Below are 27350 nucleotides of genomic sequence, written 5' to 3' on the forward strand. Positions count from 1 at the left end.
AGGCTGGGGGTGATTGAATAAAAATCCAACCCCTTTGCCGGCACAAAGTATTTTCTATCAGCCTTTTTACTCACAGGTGTAGCCAATGTTGGGGTCTGCCATATCTCATCTGCCACTTCCATGATTGCCTCATCAATCAGTAAGGCGATCTTTGCACGCTGTTGTGGGCAGAGATTCTTTAGGAGGCAGTGCTTTTTAACCGGGACATCTACCAACTGTATTTCTTGTGTGCCTGCTACCCATTTAAACAGATCTTGAAACTGTTTTAGGTCATCCGATGGAGATTTGTCCCCTGGGAATATCACCTCATCCGGTGATGAAGAGGAACAGTATGCCAGAGAAGTTTCTGGTTTAGGATCTTCTGCTTCAGACAGCTGCCCCTCTTCCGACTAGGACTGGTCTTGGGCTCTTCGATGGAGGAGGTGAGTCTAAGTGCTGTAGTTGGTGAGGTAAGTATTGTGCACTTGGTGATCAGCAGTTGCAGAAAGATCCCCTACATGATGATGGCGTATGATCATGCTGGGGACGATCATTGTATGATCTATGACAGTGTCCATAATACTGCTCAGAACATGACTGAGAGGAGTGACGTGATGAGCGTGCACTATGTGTTGGATGTAATAGACGCAACGTGGAGAGCGTCTGGTGGACCAGTACCTTGATGATTGACCGGGTGAGCGAGATTGTGAGCGGGACTGATGTGCTTCTAAGTACACTGTGAATCTATAATTACGCCGTGCGTATGCGACATGGATGGGAGAGACACTATAGTCACGGTAGCATGCATGCCTTGGCAGAGAGGGGGATGGTCCCAGGGAGAAAACTGGAGAGGCAGACCTGTCTCTTACATACGTTTTTGACAGAGCTTTCCTAGGTACTGAAGCACTGTTAGTTTCCATGGCAACCAGGGAGCGCAGCACCGAGTGAGAGCAGAGCGGTGCTGGGGAGATCACCTGTAGCTGCACTGCTGCCGGTGCTGGCTGAATGCCCAGTGCCGGCGTTGCTAACATTGCCGAGGTTGACATGGCAAGGACGTGTGCTCCTGCATCCGGTGCCGCAGAAGACGGTGCCGCCACAAGTAGTACCGCTGAAGCTGGTGCCGTCACAGCCGGTGCCACTGAAGCCTATACTGACTGACTTGTCAGTTGCGGCACCGGCGCCGTTGTCAGTTGCAGCGGTAGTGCTGTTCTATGAGTCAGCGCAGCTGAAGCCAGTGCCGACTCACTTATCAGTTGCAGCACCGGCACCGATGCAATGCCAAATCAGCCCTCACCCTCGGCGGTTGTGACTCCCTGGTACTAGGGCCAGCAGAGTGTCAGGGGTCACTTTGGAGGCTGCTGATGACTTTGAAGCTGCCGGGGGAAGGGAGCGCATTGGGGACGGCTTTGTTCTTTTTGAGATGGCTGGTCCTGGAGAAGCCGCTCTCTGCTTATGATTGGAGGTTTTTGCTGTGGCTGCGGGAGGCATCAGGTCAGGCTACAGTGCCTTGCCAAACATCATCATTCGGATCTTTATCTTCCGCTCCCTCCGGGCCCTCGATGTGAGCTTGTGACAGTGGGTGCACTTCTGAGGGACGTGTGATTCCCCCAGGCACCTAATGCAAGCATCATGGCTTTCAGCCGCCGGCATGACTTCACAGCAAACTGAACATTTTTTAAAACCGGGGGACCCCAGCATTGTCAGGGGCCGGTAAGGGTGGCTGAATGCCGACCCAGCTTGATCCCCGCTTTCACTGTCTTGTCAGTTTCAGTTCTTTAGCACTTAGCTGTAGCGCTTTCAAAAAAAACAGTGATTCTGAAATTTGTGTTTTTTTTTTAACAGAAGAACAGTAGAACAAGAACACGACTAACAATAAAACTTAACTATTTACAAATAAAAAACCAGCTAAGATCATCTCTGAGAGAAGAAAATAGAAGAACACAGGGAGCGCCGACCGCGACATGAGGCGGTTGAGAGGAACTGACAGTTGCCAAACAGCGTGCGGCTGATCAAAGGCATGAACGGCGCTACAGAGAAGCCGCACATGTGCGGTCCGACGGAGCACGGCTATGAGAATTCTCCGAGCTGCGGCGCCGGGACCTGACACCAAGAGTGGAGCATCCACGAAGCCACTCAAAGAAGAACGATTGCTCCCTTGTGGGGACCAGACAGGAAAATCAAAAGTCTATTTGATTTTCTAAATTCTTTGGTCCTATCAGTGTAAAACTCAAGGGCTCATCTAGTGTCCAAAGTGTGTAAAATTGCTTCCCTGGGGGAACTGCGAGGTTTAACATAAATGGGTAAATAAATGAGCTCATTAATATGGAAATTAGATATAACTTTGGGAAGGAACTTTGGATGAGATCTGAGAATGATTTTGTCCTTAGTAAAAATGGTATATGGTGGGTCCACCATCAGAGCTGTAATTTGGCCCACCATCGTGGCAGAGGTGATCGCTACTATAAAGTACACTTTCATGGTCTTTTTGGGAGGAAGGAATTGCTAGTAGTTTGAAAGGTGGTCTTGTCAGTGTGCCAAACACAAGGTTTAAATCCCAAGGTGGTATGGGAGGATGTATGGATTCATAAAGGGCAAATCATGTCCGACCAATCTGATCAGCTCTATGGTTAGGTAACTGGATCTGTGGACATGGGGAAGTGGGTGGATGTGATACAACTTGACTGTAGCAAAGCTTTTGATACAGTCTCCTACAATATTCTTGCCAGCAATTTAAAGAAGTACCAGTTGGATAAATGGACTATAAGGTAGATAGAAAGCTGGCTAGATTGTCAGGCCCAAAGGGTAGCGAGCAACGGTTCAATGTCAGGTTGGCAGTCGCTTTTAAGCGGAGTGCCCCAAGGATCGATTCTAGGGCCGGTTTTATTCAACATTTTTATTAATGACCTGGATGAAGGGATGGATTGCACCCTCAGCAAGTTCGCAGATGATACTAAGATAGGGGGAGAGATAGATACACTGAAGGGTAGAGATAGGGTCCAGAGTGACCTAGATAAATTGGAGGATTAGGCCAAAAGAAATCTGATGAGGTTCAACAAGGACAAGTGCTTGCACTAGGGACAGAAGAATCCCAAGCAGCGTTACAAGCTGAGACCAACTGGCTAAGTAGCAGTTTGGCAGAAAAGGACCAGGAGATTACAGTGGTCAAGAAGCTGGATATGAGTCAACAGTGTGTCCTTGTAGCCAAGAAGGCTAATGGCATATTAGGGTGCATTAGAAGGAACATTTCCAGCAGATCTAGAGAAGTGATTATTCCCTTTTATTCAGCAATGGTGAGGCCACATCTGGAGTACTGTGTCTAGTTCTGGGCCCTCCAGTACAGAAAGAATGTGGATGAATTGGAGAGGGTCTAGCAGAGGGCAACCAAAATGATTAGGGGGCTGGAGCACATGACCTATGAGGAGAGGCTGAGGGATTTGGGTTTATTTAGTCTGCAGAATAGAAGAGGGAGGATTCGATAGCAGCTTTCAACTACCTGAACTGGGGTTTCAAAGAGGATGAAGAGAGGCTGTTCACAGGAGCGAAGGATGGCAGAACAAAGAGCAATGGCCTCAAGTTGCAGTGGGGGAAGGTCTAGGCTGGATATTAGGAAAAACTATTTCACTAGGAGGGTGGTGAAGCACTGGAATGAGTTACCTAGGGAGGTGGTGGAATCTCCATCCGTAGAGGATTTCAAGAATGGGAGGTACTGGGGTAGTAATTTGGCTGTAATTGACATTGGTTGCACTATTCCTGAAAATGCTTCCATTTGTTTTGATAAGGGAACCTCATGGAGAAGTGTCGGCTATTCAAAAGGATCTGTGCTTCACTCTCTCCAAGCAGTTCTTCATTTTGGAACCATGGAGAAGCCACGTGGTGAGCTTGAGAGCCTGCAGGTTTGGGTGATGAGTTTTCCCGTGATGTTGGGTCAGCAAGTGTGGGTTGATGGGGAGGGGGGGCAATCAATAGATGGTGGAGATAGGGAAACCATGGTTCCCTTGGCCAATAGAGTGCTATCAAACTGACCATTGCCTGGTCCATGCAAATCTTGTTGATTACTCTGGAGACCAGGGGAGCTGATGGAAAAGCATGCAAGAGGGAGGTGGTCCAAGGTATGGTGAAGGAATCGCCCTCTGATCGCTTGCCTCAAACCACTCTGGAGCAGAACTGGTTGCACTTGCAGATGGACGCTGTGGCAATTAGGTCTATGACAAGGAATCCCCACTGCTGTAAGATAGGGAGGATGGTGTTGAGACGAAGCTCCCACTTGTGCTGTTCTGAGAAGTGCCTAATCAGCTTGTCTGCTTGCTGTGGGTTCTGCTGACCTGGTATGTACACTGCTGTTGATGTGATGTCATAGTGTGATATCACACGCCAGTTCCAAAACTTTATTGCTTTGGCACATAGTGAGTGTGACTGGACACCCTGCATCAGTTGATCTAAAACATACAAGGTGAGTTGTCCATGAGGACATGTATGGTTCGGCCTCAAATGCGGGGAAGGAAATGTATACATGTTGCAAATGGCCCTGAGTTCCAGTAAGTTGATATGAAGCCTCATTTCCGGACGTGACCATCTGCCCTGAAAACTGTCTGTGTGCGACAGTGGGCACCACAGCCTCTATTGCGATTACCCTTGAGGGGTCTGGGCAATGGAAAGACACGCCGGTGGGGAGGTTATGTGGAGAAGTCCACCATTTCAGAAATTACAGAACTAATGGTGGATGTGTGAGATGTTTCGCAAGGCTGTGTTGATTTGAAACGTAAATGGATGCCAGCCATGTGTGTAGGCAGCGCATATGTAGTTTCGCAAGGGGTACCACAAAGGTGATAGTTGCCATGTGACCCAGGCTACGTCTAGAGGGATGCAAATCAAGCACATCGAAATTGCTAATGAAGCAGGGATTTAAATATCCCGCACCTCATTAGCATAAACATGGCCACCACTTTTTTCGAAACGGAGTTTTTTTTGAAAAAACGGCAGTCTATACACTGATCTGTTGAAAATAAAGCCTTTTTTGACAGATCCTGTATTCCTCAAAAAATGAGGTTTACAGGATCTGTCGAAAACGGCTTTATTTTCGACAGACCTGCATCTAGACTGCTGTGTGTGTGTGTGGGGGGGGGGGGGGGGGGAATTCCCCCCCCCCCAACTCCATTTTGGAAAAAAAAGGCAGAGGCCATGTTTATGCTAATGAGGCACAGGATATTTAAATCCCTGCTTCATTAGCAATTTCGATATGCCTAATCTGCATCTCTCTGTCGACAGAGAAGTGTAGTCTAGACACACCCCCAGGATCTGAAGGCATGTGCAAGTGGTTTTAAAGGAATCATGATGAAATAGGCTGATGAAATTGCACAGAGTTTGAAAATGATGTGGGGGAAGAAAGGCCCTGGCTGTCACAGCATCCAGCATCCCCAATACACTCTATTTTCTGGGTAGGCTCCAGAGTGGATTTTTGAATGTTTATAAGTGGACCTAAACAAGAGAAAGTTTCCCTGGTCATGTTTGTCATGATTAGTGTTTGTTGATGTGAAATGCCTTTGATTAAACAATCGTTGAGATAGGGGAATATGACCACACTCCTGCCTTCTGAGTTGATTCCTGTAAAACAGGAGGTCTTCCACCTTCATCTGTAGCTCCCTCGGGATGCCAGATGATTCTAGCCATGATGTGTGGCACATGACTATTGCTGTCTTCGTAGGCCTAGCTGCTGTGTCTGCTACATCCATAGACACCTGAAGCATAACAGAATCCTAGGGTTGGAAGAGACCTCAGGAGCTCTTCAAGTCCAGCCCTCTGCCAGGATCAATCCCAACTAAATCAACCCAGCCAGGGCCCTGTCAAGCTGAGACTTAAAAACCTCTAGGGATAGAGATTCCACTAACTCCCTAGGTAACCCATTCCAGTACCTGACCACCCGCCTAGTGAAATAGTTTTTCCTAATGTCCAACCTAGTCCTCTCCCACTGTAACTTGAGACCATTGCTCCTTGTTCTGCTATCCGTCACTACTGTGAACAGCCTCTCTCCATCCTCTTTGGAACCTCCCTTCAGGAAATTGAAGGCTACTATCAAATCCCCCCTCACTCTTCTCTTCTGCAGACTAAACAAACCCAAATCCCTCAGTCTCTCCTCATAGGCCATGCACTCCAGCCCCCTAATCATTTTGGTCGCCCTCCATTGGATCCTCTCCAATGCATCCACATCCTTTCTATAGTAGGGGACCCAGAACTGGACACAATAGTCCAAGTATGGCCTCACCAGAGCCGAATAAAAGGGAATAATCTCTTCTCAAGATCTGCTGGAAATGCTCCTCCTAATGCAACCTAAGATGCCATTAGCCTTCTTGGCTACAAGGGCACACTGTTGACTCATATCCAGCTCATCCACTGTAACTCCCCAGGTCCTTTTCTGCAGAACTGCTACTTAGCCATTCGGTCCCCAGCCTGTAACAATGCTTAGGATTCTTCTGTCCCAAGTGCAGGACTCTACACTTGTCTTTGTTGAATCGCATCAGATTTCTTTTGGCCCAATCCTCTAATCTGTCTAGGTTACTCTGGACCCTATCCCGGACTTCCAGGGTATCTATCTCTCCCCCTATCTTAGTGTAATCTGCAAACTTGCTGTGGGTGCAATCCATCCCCTCATCTAGGTCATTAATAAAGATACTGAACAAAATTGGTCCTAGAACTGAACCTTTTAAAAGTTCTTGCAGTCTAGTGTACTTCACATGTAAACCAATCCACATTCCCTTAACTTGCTGGCAAGTATACTGTGGGAGACCATATCAAAAGCCTATAGTTCCCTGGGTCGTCTTTCTTCCCTTTTTTCGAAGATGGGCACTACATTTGCCTTTTTCCAATCATCCGGGATCTCTCCCAATATCCATGAGGTAACAGTTAACTCGAACTAAGGACTTAGTTCGAGTTAACGTTTGATTGCTGCATGTAGCCGCGGGCAGTTAGTTCAGACTAAGGGGATTTAAAAATGGCGCCCGGACGGGAAGATGCAAATAAAGCCTGGGATATTTAAATCCCGGGCTTTATTTGCAACTTCGAATGCCTACGTTAGCCTCCCTAGTTCGAACTAGGGAGTCAAAATATGCTTTTCTGAAGTCCAAGGTGTGTATTTTACTACTCTCTTTTCTTTCTTTGGTCAGGATCCTGAAATCTTCCATCTCATGATCACCTCTCCTTCCCCTATTAGTTCCTCTCTGTTTGTGAGCAGAAGGTCAAGCTGCACACGGCCCCTGGTCAGATCCTTCAGCACTTGTATCAAGAAGTTATCCCCAACATTCTCCAAAAACTTCCTGGATTGCCTGTATACTGCCGTATTGGTCTCCCAACAGATGTCAGGGTGATTAAAGTCCCCCACGAAAACCAGGGCCTGCAATCTGGAAGCTTCTCTCAGTTGTCCAAAGAAAGCCTCATCTACCTCATCCACCTGATTCGGTGGCCCACAGTAGACACCAACCACAACATCACTGCTGTTGTTTGCATCTCTACACTTAACCCATAGACTTTTTCTCCCTTTATATACTGGAGTTCTGAGCAATCATAGTTGCACTGTATGTAAGAGAGCACTCCTCCTCCTTTTCTCCCCTCCCTGTTCTTCCTGAACAGTCTATACCATTCCATGACAGCGCTCCAGTCATGCAAGTCATCCCACCAAGTCTCTGTTATCCCAATTAAATCATATTTCTTGGAGTGGGCCAGAGCCTCCAGTTCTTCCTGTTTGTTGCTCAGGCTTCTCGCATTAGTGTACAGACACCTCAGATAACCAGTTGATCACCCTATCTTCTCCATTTGAATCAGGGGTCCTCCTTTCTTGCTCGTTCCTCTTTTCATTTCTTCCCGGTATCCGACTTCCCCACTCCCCTCAGGGATTTGGTCACCGTCCCCCAACGAACTTAGTTTAAAGCCCTCCTCACTAGGTTTGCAAGCCTGCCCACGAAGATGCTCCTTTCTCTCTTCGTTAGATGCCCAGAACAGAGTCCCATGGTCGAAGAAACCAAAGCCCTCTATGCAACACCACCTGCGCAACCACGCATTTACTTCCTCAATTCGACAATCCCTGCCCAGTCCTTTCCCTTCAACAGGGAGGATGGACGAGAACACCACTTGTGTTCCGAATTCTTTGATCCTTCTTCCCAGCACTACATAATCGGCAGTAACCCGCTCAAGGTCATTCTTGGCTGTATCGTTAGTTCCCACGTTGAGAAGCAGGAAGGTGTTGCAATCTGAAGGTTTGATCAGTTTGGTAAGCCTCTCAGTCACATCCTGAATTAGAGCTCCCGGTAAGCAGCACACCTCTCGAGATTCCAGGTCTGGACGGCAGATGGATGGCTCAGTCCCTTTTAGGAGGGAGGGTGAGAGTGGAGGTGGGATGGGGAAGATTGTGTGGTGCTGGCCAGAAAGCGTGTGGATGTATGTGCTGGGGTTGCCACTGTTAGCTCACCTGAACGATGACGGTGCAAGGAGTGGATACAATATTGATTCCAGGGCACCAAAAGTGGCCATTGGGGTTGGAACTGCTGTGGTAGCTAAGGCCAACGGTGGTTAAACCATGAATACTGTAGAGGACAGTGTGTTGGCCAGTGCCTATTGGAATGCCATGATGCTGAACCTGTTGCGAGGAATGCTGGGAGAAGAATCTCCTCCCCTGACCAGTGCTGTGCCTCATGGCCAGAGACAATTTTGTAGGTAAAAAGGAAATAATCTCTGAAGAGTGCCAGTGCAGACTAGATTGCAGAATTATGGGAGAACGAGGAGGTGAAGCCATGCTCAGCACTGGTGGTGTTGGTGCTGGCAGATGCGACGTTTGGTACCACATATGCGTGGTCTTCTGGGGAACCATCTTGGACTTTCATGCCGAAGTGTGTTTGGGTTCTGGCTGATGAAAGGGACTCGAGTGTTGGGTTGGTGCCAAGGTGTCTACCAGCACCGGTCGTGGCAGCATATCGGCTTTTTTCAGTGCCAATCAAGAAGCAGTACCAATAGGTGCAGAGGAGCTGGACTTCCTCTTCAGCTCCAACTACGCTCTTTTTGTAGGTGCCATTCTCTGCTTTTCTGCAGTGCCAGAGGTGGATGACACTGGTGAATGTGCAGCACAGGACATAGAAGGTAGAGACTGTGCTGGCAAGACCTGGGACTTACAGGAGTCCCTTGTAGAGGATGAGTTAGCCCTCTTGAATGGGGCTGGAGGTTCAGAGAGTTCACTGGGATTGAATTCTGGTGGTTAAAGGGATTTCTCCCACAGGAGACTTTTAAGCCTCATCTACTGGTCCTTTCTCACTCTCGCAGTCATGTTCTGGCAGTATGGGCATTGCTGCGCCACATGGCCCTCATGGAGGCATTTTATGCAGGAGGCGTGCCCATCAGATACGAGCATTGAGTATCTGCAAGAATCATACTTCTTGAAACTAGGAAAGCCTGGCATAATTGGAAGAAAAAACTTTGAGGTCCAGAACTTGGATAAGAAGGAAAAAAACTGGGCCAAACAGGTTTTGGGGTTTTTTTTAAACAAACTGGAACAAGTTAACACTAACTATAAACTTACTAAACTACTAGCAATACTACTTTATCTTTTTATTTTCAGTCAGAAAAGCACTGCTAAGAGACTCCATCTTCTGCTGAGGGTGGCAGAAAAGGAACTGAGGAGGACCCACGCCGAGTGCGTAGCCAACAGACAAAAACCACGAGACAGCGACTGCATGCACGATGTAGGAAGACAATGCTAGGCAAAAATCTCTGATCGCCAGTGTGAGGATGCACCAAGATCTGAATGGAGCACCCATAGGGACACCACTCGAAGGAGAACATCTACGGTCCTGCTGGACCTCGGATGTTGCCAGACCACAGAGTTCCAGTTTAGGGAGCTACAACCTGTATTCTTTTACAGTGGCATTACCCTTTTAATTTTGAACTATTTGTTAAGACCCTTTACCAGAAAGATAAAATATTCTTTAGTCAAGAACATACGTCCCATGAAAACTGACAATGAAAAATCAACAACACTTCACCACCCGCAGCATTCTAGATGGCAATGAGATTATCTCTTTCTTCACAGTGTAATCTCCCTCACTGTTCAGCAATGTCCTATTAGTCTGGTTTATTGTATATGTTATTTCTATTTTAAAGTCTTGGAAGACACTTAGATACTATGGTGATAGAGATTTTATAAATAGATAGATGTGGGATTAACTGCTTCAAGGACCTTCCTACAATCACTCAATACTTTTTTTGGTCAGTATTCATCAGTAATCACACATACAATGCTCCAAAATGCCGTATTAATTGGAAACCAATTTTTAAAGGCATCTATAAGATCCTTCTAAGGAGTAAAACCAAAATGGCAGCTGAAAACTAGTGTTTGAAAATTTAATGGCTGCTATGATGCAAGATCCCAAGTGGCAAGACTTAGAATCACAGAATCCTAGAACTAGAAGGGACCTTGAGAGGTCATTGAGTCCAGTCTCCTGCCCTCATGACAGAACCAAGCATGGTCTAGATCAGTGTTTCTTAAACTGTGTTCCGTGGCACACTGGTATGCCATGAGGCAGTCGGAGGTGTGCCGCGGAGAATAACAGAATTAAAAATGGCCGCCCTTTTGTTTTGTTTTGGCTCCATAACTTCCCCCTAGCCCTTTTTTCCCACCAACCTCTTTCCCCCCTCCCGACCTTTCCCCCCCCACCCCCCCCAACAAAAAATCCTTGGTATTCCCCATAGAAAAAATTTATTGTTTGGCGTTCCTCAGTCTTAAAAAGTTTAAGAAATGCTGGTCTAGATCATCCCTGACAGGTGCTCTTAAATATCTCCAGTGATGGAGATTCCACAACCCCTCTAGGCAATTTATTCCAGTGTTTAACCACCATGACAGTTTGAAAGTTTTTCCTAATGCCCAACCTAAATCGCCCTTGCTGCAATTTAAGCCCATTGCTTCTTGTCCTATCCTCAGAAGCCAAAGAGAATTTTTCTTCTCCCTCCTCCTTGTAAAACCATTTTAGATACTTGAAAACTGCTATCATGTCTTCCCTCACAGGTCATGTTTTCTAGACTTTTCATCATTTCTGTTGCTCTTCTCTGGACTGTCTCCAATTTCTCCTCATCTTTCTTGAAATGTGGTGCCCAGAACTGGACACAATACAGGCAGTCCCCGACTTACGCGGATCCGACTTATGTCGGATCCGCACTTACGAACGGGGCTTTTCTCGCCCCGGAGCTCACGGGCGGCAGGTCGCCACCTGTGTCCTCCGGGGCAAGAAAAGCTTCTCCCGGTCTCCCTGGTCTGCTGGGGGGGTCCAGCAAAGCCGCTGGACCCCCCAGCAGACCAGGGACACCCGAGCAAAGCCGTCCAGGCGGCGGGAGTCCCGCTGCCTGGGCGGCTTTGCTCCTGTCCCCCTGGTCTGCTGGGGGGGGTCCAGCAAAGTCGCTGGACCCCCCCAGCAGACCACGGACACCCGAGCAAAGCCGCCGCCTGGGCGGCTTTGCTCCCGGGCAAACGAGCAAAGCCGCCCAGGTGTCCCTGGTCTGCTGGGGGGGTCCAGCGGCTTTGCTGGACCCCCCCAGCAGACCAGGGGAACAGGGAGACGGGGAGCAAAGCCTTGGAGCACGCCCGCAGCGGGACAGCCCGGGCGCGCTTGGGCTGTCCCCCTGCGGGCATGCTCAGCGGCTTTGCTCTCCATCTCCCTGGTCTGCAGGGAGATGGGGAGCAAAGCCTTGGAGCACGCCCGCAGCGGGACAGCCCAGGCGCACTTGGGCTGTCCCGCTGCGGGCGTGCTCCAAGGCTTTGCTCCTGTCCCCCTGGTCTGCTGGGGGGGAGGGAGAGGATGCAGCTAGTGCCCCCCCCCCAGCAGACCAGGCTTTTCTTGCCTACCCCTGGGGTAGAGCAGCTGGGGGCTGCCGGGTTGGTCCCGCAGCGCCGCTCCGGACCAACCCAGCAGCACCCCAGCTGCTCTGCGCCAGGCGTCCTGATTCAGCCGCTGCTGGTCAGTTTCAGCATCGGCTGAATCAGGACGACTGGGGCAGAGCAGCTGGGGTGCTGCTGGGTTGCTCCAGTAGCGCCGAGGAGCCGCGCTACTGGAGCAACCCAGCAGCACCCCAGCTGCTCTGCCCCAGGCGTCCCCAAGTCAGCCGCTGCTGAAACTGACCAGCGGCTGACTACAGGAAGCCTGAGGCAGAGTTGCTCTGCCCCAGGCTTCCTGGAATCAGCCGCTGATCAGTTTCAGCAGCAGCTGACTTGGGGACGCCTGGGTTTCATAAGTTGAATCTGTATGTAAGTCAGAACTGGCATCCAGATTCAGCCACGGTTAAAACTGATCAGTTTCAGCAGCGGCTGACGCCAGTTCCGACTTACATACAGATTCAACTTAAGAACAAACCTACAGTCCCGATCTTGTACGTAACCCGGGGACTGCCTGTACTCCAATTGATGCCTAATCAGCACAGCGTAGAGAGGAAGAATGACTTCTCCTGTCTTGCTCACAACACTCCTGTTAATGTATCCCAGAATCATGTTTGCATTTTTTGCAACTGTGTCACACTGTTAATTCATGTTTAACTTGTCTTCCACTATGACCTCTAAATCCCTTTCTGCAGTATTCCTTCCCATAAACCTCGTTGCGTGAGGCATAAGGGATCGGTAGGTAAAGGCTTTCCTTGCCGACCCATCTCCGTCTTGACTGACGCTTTGTGCTGACAAACAGCTGAGCCAGCACAATGCGGCGGCCATTTTTATTCTAATGAAGCGGGGGATATTTAAATCCCTGCTTCATTGACTGTGTTGGTATGTCTAATTTACATGCCTCTGGCGACAGAAGCATGTAGTCTAGACATACCCCTGGAGTGCACATGCGGCTCCGGGTACCCCAAGCCCTTACCCAGGCTGGGCAGAGGATGCAGCTGGGTGAAACACTGAAAATTTATTCATTTTTAATTCTTTTTTTATATGCGTTTATATTTTTGGGCTGCAAAAAACAGTACTGAAAAAAACAGGTTCCAACGAAAGTAAAAAGTTTGGGAAACCCTGATCTAGCAGGCTCTCTGTCCATCTTATCCATTTACCCAATCCATATTCCCTTAACTTGCTGGCAAGAATATTGTGGGTGACCGTATCAAAAGCTGTGCTAAAGCTGGCACTGGGGGCTTTGGGAGGACCAGAAACAACTTATCTGAATATTCATCATTTGCTTAATGAATATGCATATATGCAAATGAATGTTACTGGTCCTCCAAAAGCTCACTGGTCCCCGTGTCAAAAAGTTTGGAAAACCCCTGCTTTATGCCTTTTGCTAGATTTAGCTCTTTTTGTGCCTTTGCCTTTCTGATCTTGCCCCTACATACATTTTTTATTTTTTAGAGCAAGCTGTACCCTTCTATACCAATATTTCAATCGTGTGTATTATCCCACTAAGTCTCTGTGATTCCAACTGTGTCATATTTGTATTTATTTATTAGCACTTAAAGTTCTTCTTGCTTATTCCCAATACTTCTTGCATTTGTATATCTGACCCACCTCCTAGGTCTCCATGTTTTTCACCCACCTCTGGGCTTTGGTCACCTGCCCCTGTCAAACCTAGTTTAAAGCCCTCCTCACTAGGTTAGCCAGTCTGAATCCAAACACTCTCTTCCCCTTCCTCAAAAGGTGACCCCATCCTTGCTTAACAGTCCTCCTTCTTGTAACAGCATCCCGTGGTCAAGGAAGCCAAAGCCCTCCTGAAGACACCATCTTAGCAACTAGGCATTCAATTCCAGGATGCACCTGTCTCTGCCCAGGCCCCTACCTTTGACAGGAAGGACTGAAGAGAACATCACCCATGCTCCAAACTCCTTCACCTGTACTCCCAGAGCCCTGTAGTCACTCTTGATCCACTCAAGGTCACACCTTGCAGTATCATTTGTACCCAAATGGATGAGTAGCATTCAGAGGGCCTGATAATCCTCAAAAATGCCTTCGCAATGTCTCGGATACGGGCCCCTGGCAGGCAGCATACTTCCCGAGATAATATATCAGGGCAACAGATGGGTGCATCTGTCCCCCTTAGAAGGGAGTCTCCAACCACCACTACCCTACGTTTCTTCCTTGCAATGATGGCTGCAGACCTCCCAGCTTTGGGGGGTACAAGGCTTCTCCTCTTCTGCCTCAACTCTCATATCCAGAACAGCATAACGGTTCCTCAGAACCACGCTGGGAGGGTTGGGAGCAGGGGTAGAACATTGCCTGCTGCGAGAAGTGACCAGCTGCCAGTGTCCCCGCTGAGATCAAGCCATCTCCTCCTCTACCAGTGGTGTGTCAGCCGTCTTTTGTAATGGGGTAGCTTCCTCAGCCTCAGTAGTCTCCACATGAATACTCTCCAGGAATTCCTTGTGGATTCAGATGCTCCTCAGCCTAGCCACCTCTTCCTGTAGCTCTCCCACCTGCTGCCTGAGAGATTCCAACAGCAGGCACCTGTCACATTGGATGGTCTCCCCAACCTGGATATCAGTGAGTGGGAATTGCAAGCCACAGTCCCTGCAAAACCACACCAGGATCTGGGTAGAGGCATCCATGGTCAGGAGGTCTGCCTGGCTACAGACGCAGGCGGAGGAGTCAGAAATAGTTTGGGCATAGGGTCTTCCTAAGCATATTAGGACACCCTCTGTCAAACTCTCTCTCAATCTCCTGTCTGCTTCGCTTCACTTGTCACTCTACTTCTGGCTTTTAAAGCCTGCGCACCTCGGTCAGGCCTACTCCCTTGTTAGCCATACAAGGGGAGGCTGATCCCAAGGCTGAATGAGGCCTTGATAAAAATGGACTTGAACTAACAGCTCTGAAGAGTCTCAATTTAATTTTGGCAGCATCTGACCAGTTTAGAAAATGGCAAATGGTCTGAAGCTGAATACTAAAACAAAATTATATTCTAAGCTCAACCTACATAGCAGATCTATTCATATTTAAGAATCTCTAAAACAGAACTGACCCATATACAGGCAGTCCCCGGGTTACATGGATCCGACTTACATCGGATCCCTACTTACAAACGGGGTGAGGCAACCCCGCTCTAGCTGCTTCCCCTCAGCAGAGTAGGGAGATGCGAAGCTACCGCCCCTCCCCAGTAGACCAGGGAGATGCGGAGCGGCTTTTCTCAGCAGACACCTCAGCTTGAGAATAAAGGACTGAGGGAAGTGAGGTGTGGGAGAATAAAACTGAGCTCTGGAGAAATGTTTGGCTAGAGTTTCCCCTACAATATGTACCAGTTCCGACTTACATACAAATTCAACTTAAGAACAAACCTACAGTCCCTATCTTGTAAGTAACCCAGGGACTGCCTGTACTCAGAAGCAGCTATGAATTGAACTAATGCAAAACTGTATAGACACATTTTGTTGTTTACTGAAAATCAGATAGTTAGTCCTAAGAACTGCATGTCTGAATCAGATGTTGGTCTTGGAATCTGGACTGACTGACATCAACAAGACAGAAAATCATGAATTCCTCTTTATCTTGACAAATTGGGAAAACTGGGGGAACTGGCTACTAGGGAAAAAGAGTACTTACCACTCGGCGGCTTAGGTCGTGGAGGAACGCTTTTCTTCGGTGGGAGAGCTGGAGTGTCTGTCTTACTTTTAAAAGGGTCATCTGAGAATCCTATCCCTCCAAAAGAGGAGGTGAAAGGGTCTGACGCTGTGGGCTATGAGATAAAGGAAAGGTAAACATATGCAGATTGTAAAGATGACTTGTTAACTTTATAGAAAATAACTGAAAATTATCAACTCCTGTTTGAATTAACTCAGAAAAATGATGAGTAAAATTCACAAAAGAACCTTAGTGACTAGAGAGTCTGAGTTCCATTTTCAAAAGCACCTAAGTTTCATAAGAGCCTAAATCACACTAACTGTTATTGATAGACTTCGACTTCTAAGTCACCTAAGCACTTTTTACAATTTTTATCCCTAGAAAATTTTAACGAGAAAGGGCACCTGGGGAATAATAAGGAAAATGAAAGAGGTAAAATGGTATTTTAGACCTATTTATATCTTACCCCTCAGTAACTAATCTGATATCTGAGTACAGGATGTAGTAAAATGTACTCAGTGTGTACACATCTACTGAAAATTTCGTACACAAAAAAAGACTTTCACAACTGTCACATCAGAGCTTTTATAAACCATTTATTTTATATTCATATACATACACATATGTTCCTAAGAGCGTGTGTATACAAAGAGTTAATACATGCAAGTAGGGGTATAAATCTATTGTTCGTTTACTTACTTCACACTTATAGATACTCCTACCAGAACAAGAGATAAGAACATAAGAATGGCCATACTGGGTCAGACCAAAGGTCCAGCTACTATCCCAGTATCCTGTATTTCCAACAGATACCCCCAGAGGGAGTGAACAGAACAGGCAATCATCACGTGATTCCTCTCCTGTCATCCATTTCCAGCCTCAGACAAACAGAGGCTAAGGACACCATTCCTACCCATCCTGGCTAATAGTCATTGAAGGACCTAACCTCCATGAATTTATCTAGTTCTTTTTCTTAAAGTCCTGGCCTTCACAACATCCTCTGTCAAGGAGTTCCATAGGTTGACTAAGTGCTGCATGAAGAAAAACTTCCTTTTGTTTGTTTTAAACCTGCTACTTATTAATTTCATTTGGGGACCCCTAGTTCTTATGTTATGGGAACAAGTAAATAAGTCACAGATATACCTCCATTGCTACAATGATCAACACATCCTACAACACAGCTTCATGATCCATGAACCTATATGAGCCTATCACAAGATATGGTGTACCTCATCCGGTGCACTAAATGCCTCAACAACTATGTGGGAGAAACAAGACAATCAATGTGCTCATGAACAAACTCCCACAGGAAAATGATAAAAGACAAAGGCACCCTATTGTCTGTGGGTGAACACTTTTCATAAATTGATCACTTAATATCTGACCTATCAGTTCGTATCCTGAAAGGAACCATGTATTACAGTTTCAAAAAATGAGTCTGGGAGCAACATTCATTACTCTGATAGATTCTAAAAATCATGGACTAAACAGTGACACCTGATTTATGGCATATTACAAAAACCAGTTATCCACCTTTTCTTAAATGTTCTTTGAGAAGTCCAATCCATTGTAGATGTGCATGTGCCCATGAGCATAGTCACTGGAGATTTTTGTCTTAGCAGTATCTGTAAGGCTGGCTACCATCACCTTGAGTGCCTCACTTGTGCACTTGTATATTAGGCACTGCTGGCCCTAGATCACCCCTCAGTTCCTTCTTGCCGACAACTGACAGAGGGGCAAGAGGATGGGCAATGGAATGGACAGGAATACCACATCTTGAAGAACAACAGTTATGAAGAGGTGGGCCACCATTTTTCTTCTTCAGGAGATTGCTCATGTCAGTTTCATTATAGGTGACTCACAAGCAGAATCTTTGGAGGTGGGCTGGAAGTTCACAGATTCGCAGATTGTAGCACTCCTCTGCTGAAGCCAGCATCTTCTCCAGCTTGCTAGCTCTGTAACTACTAATATGATGCGAACATGTGGATGGATGACCAGGTTATGGCCTGACAGATTTGTTGGATAGGCACCTGTGTCAGGAAGGTTGCCGATGACACCGCTGCTCTAGTTTGAGTGCAATGTTAGATTTGCTGGCGAGGTACCTTCATCAGCTCATAGCAGTAATGGATGCAAACTGTGATCTAGGATGAGATCCTCTGAGCGGACACAGCGTGACCATTCATTCTATTCACAATGGACGGCTACACTGACGTAAGGAATAGCTTTGTTCTGTCTTTCTATACAGAAAGCCAGTGCCTGCCTGATATCAAGGATATGAGCCTCCTGTTCCTCATGTGATGCATGGGGCTTCTGGAAAAGGACAGGTAAAAATACATCCTGGCTAGTATGAAACTGGGAAGCAATCAGGTCACAGATGAACTTTGTCCTTGAAGATGACAGCACAAGGGGTTCCAAAGTGAGTGCACTCATCTCTGACACTCTACAGACTGACTTGGAGTACTGCGTCCAATTCTGGGGCCCCCATTACAGAAAGGATGGAGATGCATTGGAGAGGGTCTAGTGGAGGGCAATGAAAATGATTAGGGAGTTGGAGCACATGACTTACAAGGAGAGGCTGAAGGATTTGATAGCAGCCTCTAAGCCCCTGACGTGGGGTTCCAAAGAGGATGGAGAGAGGCTGTTCTCAGTGATAACAGATGGCAGAACAAGGAGCAATGGTCTCAAGTTGCAATGGAGGAAGATTGGATATTATGAAAAACTATTTCACTAGGCGGGTGGTGAAGCACTGCAATGGGTTACCTAGGGAGGTGGTGGAATCTCCATCCCTAGAGGTTTTAAGTCCTGGCTTGACAAAGCCTTTCTAGGATGATTTAGTTGGGGGTTGGTCCTGCTTTGGACAGGGGTTTGGACTCAATGACCTCCTGAGGTCTCTTCCAACCCTCGGAATCTATGAGCCAGGACAGACCAAGATTTAAGTCCCCGGGGAGAACAGTTCCTGTATGTGTGGCTAGAGGCCCTTTCAAGAAACGTGCTGTCATGGGATAGGTGAAGAGGGACCTAGTATGGACTGGGGGATGTAGCACTGGTGGACCTTGATGAAAGAAAAGGGACAACCCTTGAAACGTCTGATGCAGTGAATAATCCAGGATGTCCTGCAGTGAGACTCAAGGGCCCCAATCCAAGTCCTAATAGTCAAAAGTTTTCCACTTTGCCAGGTGTATTCAAAACTTTTCCACTTTACCTGATCTAGGGTTTCCTGCTGCTGAGCAAAACAAATGCAAGCTGAAATAGCTCCTTCATCCGCACTCAAACACATAGGGGCCAAGCCATCAGGTGCAGCACCGCTAAGTGGGGATGCCGCAGTTTGCTATGGTTGTGTGACAGCAGATCTGGTTGAAGAGGCAGCAGAAGGGGAGTGGCTACTAACAGGACCAACAGAATGTCAAGCCAGTGCTGATGCTGCCACACAAATGACTCTTGCTCTGTCCTACTTGACTTTCACCAGGACCCTGTGAATCAACGGCACCTAAGTTTCTGCTGAGTTGCATGGCAACACTGCTTTCCATTAGACACCGCGCAGAAGCTCAGGGCTGCAGTGGTGAAAATGCCTCCCTTGAAGCCCCATAGTAGCTATGCCAGTGGGGGCAGCGCCCCTCTGCACTGATCCAAAAACAGAGCTGCTGCAGCTGGGGAAGACTGACCCCTTTCTGCTGGTCCTAGGAGCGAATTGTCGCAGGCAGGAGAAAGGAGCCCCTGCTCACCATACCCAGTGTGCTGCCGCTGGTTATGGCCAGCACAGCAGGTCCAGCTCCTAGGCAGGGGACTATGGAGCTCCATGGAGCCTCTACCCTGCTGGCGAGAGCAGCATGTGCAACGCAGCATGGAGCCTTATGCCCCTTTGGAGCAAGACCTTCTGGTCGCTTCTCGGTATAGCACAGTGCCCCAGGACAGGCAGGCCCCAGGCAGCCTTGCCTTAGTGCCACTGCCCAGGAGCCTGAGCCCTAACCCCCTACCTCACCCTAGACCCTGCCAACCTAGAGCCACCTCCTATTATTTCTGGCCTCATCCCAAAGTCCACACCCCAGCCCAGAGCCTGTGCCCCCTCCTGCACCCCAAACACCTCATTCCCAGACCCATCTCAGAGCCTTCACCCCCAGGCAGATCCCTTGCACCCAACCCTCTGTCCCACTCCTCAATCCCAGCCCTCCTTAGAACCCATACCCTTAGCTGGAGCCCTCAACTCCTGAACCCCAACCCTCTGCCCCAGGCCTAAACCCCTTCCAACACTCAGAATCCCTTGGCCCCAATCCCACAACATGAATTTTGTTATGTGCACCAATAGAAAGGTGATGAGTTTCAAATTACTCTACACTGGAGTACATAACAAAAATTCATTTTACTCAGAGATGGGAAAAATTAGAAGGAACACTGCATTGGTAGAAAGACATATGAACGCTGTCCAAGGAATAAGGAAGTTGTCCAAAAGGGAACCTTTGTGCAGATGCTGGTTGAAGCAAAACTCGTGGCACTTCCCAAGTGGACCTGTTTGTATCTAGTCAGATTAGGAAGTCACCTACCTTTGGAAAATTACCTCTACCATCTCCAGCTGGAGGGACCACTTCTGAAGAGATGAGAAAGTTCTGTTGAGATGATCTACAAAAATGTTCTTGGAGCCAGACAGGTGGGCAGTGATCAGATTAATAGCATGCAACACACAGAAATCCCAAAAAGTTGGGCACCTCCTGACGAAAGGGGAGAATACAGCCCCTCCCTATCTGTTGATGTAGTACATCACACCGGTCTTGCGTGTCAGGACCTGCAAACCTTGTGTCTCAGGAGGGGTAAGGGCAAGTGAACCATTCGATAGGCCAGGTGAACCACTCTGAGTTCCCTGACATTGATGCAAAGGGCTAGATCATCCTATACCCACCGGTCTTGGATGCTCAGGTTACCCAGGTGGGCTCCCCAGCCAGACTGAAGACGCTGGAGACCAGGGTCAGTGACAAGGACAGAGTTCTGAAGTGAAACCCCTGCAGCACCAACGTGGAGTCCAATCACCAACCCAGGGATGAAAAGATGGGTCTTGACACAGTAATCACTGCCGCTGTCCTAGTGCCACCAATGCTGGCTGGCATGCCCAATCTTGCCTGAATTAGCTCATGATCACTCGAGCCAAGGTTGTCTCCTACAACCATTTCATCTATGAGGTCCTCGCTACTCACCAAAACCAAATCTAAAATAGCATCCCCCCTTGTTGATTCAGCAACTACTTGATGAAGGAATTCATCAGCTATCACATCTAGGAAAATCTGAGCCCTTTTACTATTACTAGCACTTGTTCTCCAGTCTATATCTGGAAAGTTGAAATCTGATTACACAGTTTCCATGAGTATTTACTTCATTAAAAACATTAAAGAGGTCTCTATCCATATCCAAATTGGATCCTGGTGGTCTATAACACACCCCAAGCACTATCCCAGGGGAGGATCTGATAGTTTTCTTCCCCAATGTGATTTTTGCCCAAACAGACTCTGTCTTCTCCATTCCATCACTTTTTATTTCTTTACAATCTACCTCATCTTTGATATACAATGCGACTCCACCACCTTTACCCTTATTTCTGTCTTTCCTAAACAACACATACCCTTCAATACCTGTACTCCAGTCATGCCTAGTATTCCACCATGTTTCTGTTATTCCTATAATATCTGGTTTCACTTCCTGGACCAATAGCTCTAGTTCCTCCTTTTTGTTACCTAGGCTCCTCGCATTGGTGTACAAACATCTTAATTTTTGCTGTTTGGCCTCATTCACATTCTTTACCCAATTTGGCACAGACGTTATACCTCCAATATGACCTATTAGACTAGTATCCACCCCACCGTTCCTCATGTTCATTCTCCTATCCCCAGATATACCCTTTCTTACTTCGTTTTCCTCCCTCTCAGTGTTAAAATCTGGCGTAGAGATTACTTTGGCATCTCCCAACCGTCTCCCCCAAATTCCTAGTTTAAAGCTCTCTTAATAAGTTGAGCCAGCCTCCATCCTAGAAGTCTATTTCCCTCCCTACTTAGGTGAAGTCCATCTCTAGAGAACAGTCCTCTGTCCATAAATGCCTCCCAGTGACCATACATCCCAAAGCCCTCCTTATAGCACCACTGCCTAAGCCATCTATTGATCATCATAATCCTGTCACATCTTTGTTGCCCTTCTCTAGGAACAGGCAGAATCCCACTAAAGATCACCTGAGCCTCAATTTCCTTGAGCCTCCTCCCCAGCCTAGCATAGTCTCCCTTAATTCGTTCCAGCGAGAATCTAGCCGTATCATTTATTCCTACATGAAGGATGATCAATGGATTCCTTCCTGCTCCCTTAATAATTCTCTTCAACCTCAGTTCCACATCTCGTATTTTAGCACCTGGCAGACAGCACACCCTTCTATTCTCTGGATCAGCTCTGGTTACAGGCCTATCTATTCTTCTCAATAAGGAGTCCCCAGTCACATAGACCTGCCTTTTCCTAGTGATAATGAAATTCTCTGGTCTATCTCTAGCTTCCTCTGGCTGCAAGTCCTTACCATTCCTATTTTCCCTTGTAATCCTAATGCTCATTATTGGTGTTGTCTCCATTAAGTCTTCCCCTTTATCTATGGGACTAGCCACTCTTCTCTTCTTCCTTACCCTTCCATCTTCATTATCTACCTGCTGTACCCCTTCTTCATTTTCCAACTGCACATACCTGTTCTTGAGCTCTATTTTTCCTTCACTGACCCATCTTTTCCTCTGCCTGGTCCTCTGAGTCACATGCTTCCACTATCCATTTTCTTCGCCCAGCAGTCCCCCCTCTGAGGCCCTTGATCCTGCTTCCATCTGCATATCTAAGCTTTTCCCTTTAGCCATGTCATGCCTTTGCCCCATCATCTGCTCAAACCCCCTTCTAAACTCGACCAGAGTTTCCACCTGCATCTCCAGTCCTCGGATCTTTTCTTCCATCAGTTCTATCATGCAAACAAAACTCCTTTCAGGTACCCCCTCCAGAATCATGTACGTACCGCAGCTACCACATCCAATCATCCTCCTTGTGTTCTCTACTCCTTGGGCCATGGCCACTAATGCCTTTATGTTTTATCTACTTTCTCACCAAAATCCTATTAGTCCGGTGAACACAAAAACAACACAAAAACAAACCAAAACACCCCCTCCACAGCAAAAACAAACTCCAATCAAGTTCCAATATCCAAACTCCCTTTACAAACTCCCACTCAAACTCCCCTGTTTACAGCTCTGTTTGCTTGGCTCCTGTGCCGCTGCAGCTATCTTTAGTTCCAGAGGAGCCCCTTGTTGAGGCCTGGGTTTGTCTCGAGGCATGCCAAGTGGCCCTGATGCCAGCAGCACACTTCTTACTGATGCCAAGGTTCTGGGCCACTCACGCCAGGATGGCTTGGATGCAAGGCAGAGGGCTGAGCTGGATATCCCTCTCCTTCTGTGTACAAGGCTGAAAGTCCTTACAAATCCAGCGCCTCTCTTTAAAGTGTCCTTCCCTATAGACATTTGAAGCAGCTGCCAGGGGGGTTGCTAAAAGGAATAGGCCTATTATAGGAATCACAGGGCCCAAAACCTGAACACTGGGCCAGGTCCCATTAGGACCCAACACTAACGATTAAATACGGCAATACATATTGAACAGTAAAGATGCCTTTGTAAAAGCCAGGCACAAAGTTCAAGACAAGAAAAATGCAAGTTCTTGATGAACAAGGAAAGACACTCTGAGATACCAGAGATAAGAGTGGCTGGGACATGCCAGCTGAGTCGGGTTTATAGGGCGTGGGCTGTGGGTTCATTTCATTGCATGTAGACTTCTGTACTTGGGCTCCAGGACCCTGCAGGGTGGGAGGGTCCCAGAGCTCAGAAGTCTGAATAACAATAAAACCACCAATGAGCATGAGCTGGCTAGCATGGACCAGCTGCGGGGTTTTCTTTGCTATGTATTCCTACTTTAAGTGGCTCAAAAGCTTGTGTCACTCACCAACAGTCAAATGAAAGTTACTATCCCATGAACACATAACTTAGCATTTAAAAAGAAATCCACAGCATTCTTTGCTCTGTTATGCTGAGAACTAGACCGGGTGGATGTCAAGGTTCTTTTACTACTATTATACAATAACCCCTCCACACTCTTGCTACTTGAGATCTGATTTAGGCTCTGATTCTGCAAACAACTTATACATGTAACTGTGACTAGAGTCATTAATGAATTGGGTTTAATTTTGTGTTAAAGGAGAGAGAGAGAGAAAATATATTTGCAAGATCAGGGCCTTAATTTGTAGAGCAAAGTCTTTTTTCGGGCAGTTACAGAAATAATTATTATTATATAGATTTCTAGAGCAACCTTCACTCAGACCACTTTTGTACATGCAGTATAATAGAGCCATTGCTTACATGCAGTGTAGGAATGTTAAAATCTGATTAATCCATTAATCAAATAGTCAATGGAATTTCCATTGACTATTTGATTAGTCGATAAGGGCGCTTTCACTTTGAAATGTAGCAAGAGCCACCTGGCTGTTGCTACATTTCAAAGGTGGAAGTGCTGCCTGGCATTGTCTTTGAAATGTATAAGAACCTCAGCAAAGGCTTGTGTGCATTTCAAAGATTGAAACACTGCATGGAGCCTGGGGCCATCAGGGGCTTTGAGTTCCCCTGCTGGTCCTGACCTAGAGATGTGAACAACTAGTCGACAAATGCTTATCACATAGTTGATATGCTCAGGGCTTGGCAAACGGCGGCGAAATTTTCTCTCCAGCCCCGCACTGCGCATGTGCAAGACCCGCATTGCGCATGCCGCCGGAGAACGGGGCGACCAGCTGAAATCTACTCGCCAGGGTGAGTAGATTCAATGATCTGTCAAGCCCTGGATATGCTAGTTGCTCCCCCCCACCCTGCTGCCTCTATCAGAAAGAGGTAGCAAGTGGTGGGGGGAAAAGGAAGGGGTGCTTCAAAGTGGCAAAGCTGCATGGAGCCCTGGGTCTGCCACTTTGAAATGCTGCGTGCAGCCCGGACTCAGCTGGGAATCCGCTTTGAAAGGCCACAGGGAGCATGGATCTAGCAGGGTTCTGCTTGAGTCCCCCACTGGCCCCATGCTCCCAAGAGCTCTTTCGCCATTGAAGTGTAGCAATAGTCTTGGGGCTGCTGCTACATTTCAAAGGCAGAGACGCCCTTATTGACTAATTGAAGAGTCCATGCAAATTGCATCGATTAGCCAATTAATCAAAATTTTACATCCCTAACCCAAGCTCCATGTGGCACTTCCACTTTGAAATGCCGCATGGAGCCCAGGGCCAGTGGAGGACTCAAGAGTCCCCTATGGCACCAGGCTCCATGCAGCACTTCCGCTTTGAAATGTACAAGAACCCCAGCAGGGACTCTTTCCCTCCTGCTTTCCCCCCCACTCTTGCTGCCTCTTTCTGATAGAGGCAGCAAGTGGGGCGGAACGACTAGTCAATTAGAGTGTCGACTATCTGATAAGCTTTTGCTTGTGCAGTGAAACATCACATACCGTCTTGAAACACTTGAAACAACTAGCTAACCCTCATGCCTCACCCCCATCCATCTCAATTCACCCTTGCCTATGTTTTACTAAAAGTATCTGGAAAAAGCTCTCAAACATAATTCTGCAACCATGCTTTCTTTTTTATTCTCTACAGCCACCTGTACAGGACCCGTCCAACCATTCAAAAATAAATATATAAAAAGGGATACCACAGATTTTTTTAATTGCTATATAGCAGCTTTATCATTTTTCAAATGTATATAAAACTTTGATCCTGCAACACGAAAAGGAGTTATGTAGGAAAAGCATCTTGCTATTTGTAGCTTGCTATTTCCTGCCACCTAGTGGAGGAAAAAAGCTTTATATGCAAACAAGACAGGAAATATTATTTTGGTCAGAAAGACATTGTGATTTTAATATCTCTTGAAAATGTATCTTTAAAGATTTTATTGTCTTCCCTTATTTAAAAAAACATTAGAAAATCAAATCTATTTCCTATCCAATATTTTCTCTTCAGTGCACACACTTGTCATTGTAGGGCTCACTAAAAAGGTTGGATGACTGACGTTCATTTTAATTCTCCAAAAAGAATCTTCAAAAAAAATGGATTTTGTCATCAGATATAGAAGAGGGGAACAAAATTATGTCTTTTTAAACATGTCCCAGAAAGCAGAGGCAGCAGCAGTACTGTGAACTTGGCACATAGGAACTGAGCTTCTTTTGCACTTCCATACACTTATACAGATTACTTTCCTGGCTCCCCAGCATCAGGGTTGGGGGATGCAGACACAAGGAGCACAGCTGAGAACTCAAGAGAAGAAGGCTGCACAGTGGAGAACATAAGTAACTGGTGGGGCTACATTAAGTTATGAAAAATACGGGAATGACATTTTTTCAAATCACACACATTTTCAAATATCAGAGGAATAGGATGAAGTTTGAATTTGTATTGTCTGTCTTTTTACTACAGGAGCTCCCCCAAAAGTCGGACTTTCCAGACACATTTTTAAAAAATCTTCACTTTTAAATGTTGCCTCTGAAAAAAAGTTAGTAATTTTGACCAAATAAATAACAGAGTTGTCTTAAAATGTGGAGTGTAAAATGAAATACAGAATGTGAAATGAAGGGATTTGAATCCTGTTTTCTATGCAAATTTCAACTATAGAACTAACAGGATAACTCAATAATAATAATTAGGTCATCTAGAAAAACAATGAGGAGTCCCATAACACCTGAGAGACTAACAGATTTATTAGAGCATAAGATTTTGTGGGTAAAATCCACTTAATCAGTTTTACCCATGAAAACTTATGCCCTAATAAATCTGTTAGTCTTTAAGGTGCCACAGGACTCCTTGTTCTCACAGAGACTGACTAACACAGTTACCCCTCTTAGACTTGGTCACCTATGCTACACTAAAACAGACACTCTCTCCCTCCCAAAAAATTTAGAGATTTTGGTGAGACAAACAAGTTATTAAAAGCCTTCTGTTTTCAAGGTAATTATATCATTAGTCCCTTTCAGACAGTTTTTCAAATGTGACTGTAAGATTTTGCTTGTTTCAATATAATAATATTCTCTTCTTCACACTCTTCAAGAATTAAATAAAAATATGAAAAAAACATTACAGAGAAGGACTGATGCTTCCCTTGGTAACATTTACCTTTGACATCTGGCTAAAATCTGCAAAACCCTCATTGCTATTGAAGGCACCACTTCCAAATGGGTCTAACGTTCCAAAAGGATCTGAAACAAGTATAGAACAAAGCTATATACTTTTTATTTTGTTTAAAATAATACCTAGACTGGGGAAAAGTCTACTGTCACTAATGTAGACCACTAGACAAATTTAAAAAGGACACCAACATAAAGAAGCCCTCTCGATACTAGTGCCAATACGCAAAATATTTAATAAATTCACATGAAAGTCATGCTTTTCTCTTTATGATGCTGTTAAAATCACCACAAAGTCTGTTTAAGTCTGAGCTGATACCTACAACATGATTTTATAAAATATTTGCTATAAAATACTATCCAGTCAGCAATCATGACTTCGGTGAACTAGAAGATTGATCAATTTATTTTCCTTGGGTGAAAAATTTGGCAGTAACAAAACATGCACTGTTTCCAAGATGAAAAGACAAAAACTCTGAGTTGAACTTCCATCTGTTTACCTCATACTTAACTCTCTGTAGGTGGTAGTTTATTTCAATGATGTTTACTGAGACTTTGTCTGATGCTTAAGGACTTATTTGCATGGAGATATGCAGGAAAATTGATCTGAATTAACAGCAGGTATGAATTTGAAGTT

At 46.3% G+C, this 27350-nt stretch overlaps 1 protein-coding gene across 9 annotated transcripts in view; it reads right to left on the reverse strand.

Moving 5' to 3' along the window:
• The window catches only part of EPS15L1 (epidermal growth factor receptor pathway substrate 15 like 1), a 118657-nt gene that overhangs the window by 28711 nt on the left and 62596 nt on the right, over positions 1 to 27350 (reverse strand). For 6 of the 9 annotated variants that reach the window (XM_075903359.2, XM_075903358.2, XM_075903357.2 and 3 more), the window contains 2 exons: positions 26703 to 26785; positions 15512 to 15644 (listed from right to left, as the gene is read on the reverse strand). In XM_075903359.2, the coding sequence (XP_075759474.1) occupies positions 15512 to 15644; positions 26703 to 26785 (216 nt within the window). The remainder of the gene's footprint in view (positions 1 to 15511; positions 15645 to 26702; positions 26786 to 27350) is intronic. The other 3 variants (XM_075903362.2, XM_075903360.2, XM_075903364.2) reach the window with 1 other exon arrangement.

Source organism: Pelodiscus sinensis, chromosome 32 (assembly GCF_052426305.1).
Source record: "Pelodiscus sinensis isolate ZL-2025 chromosome 32, ASM5242630v1, whole genome shotgun sequence".
Classification (NCBI taxonomy): Eukaryota; Metazoa; Chordata; order Testudines; family Trionychidae; genus Pelodiscus; species Pelodiscus sinensis.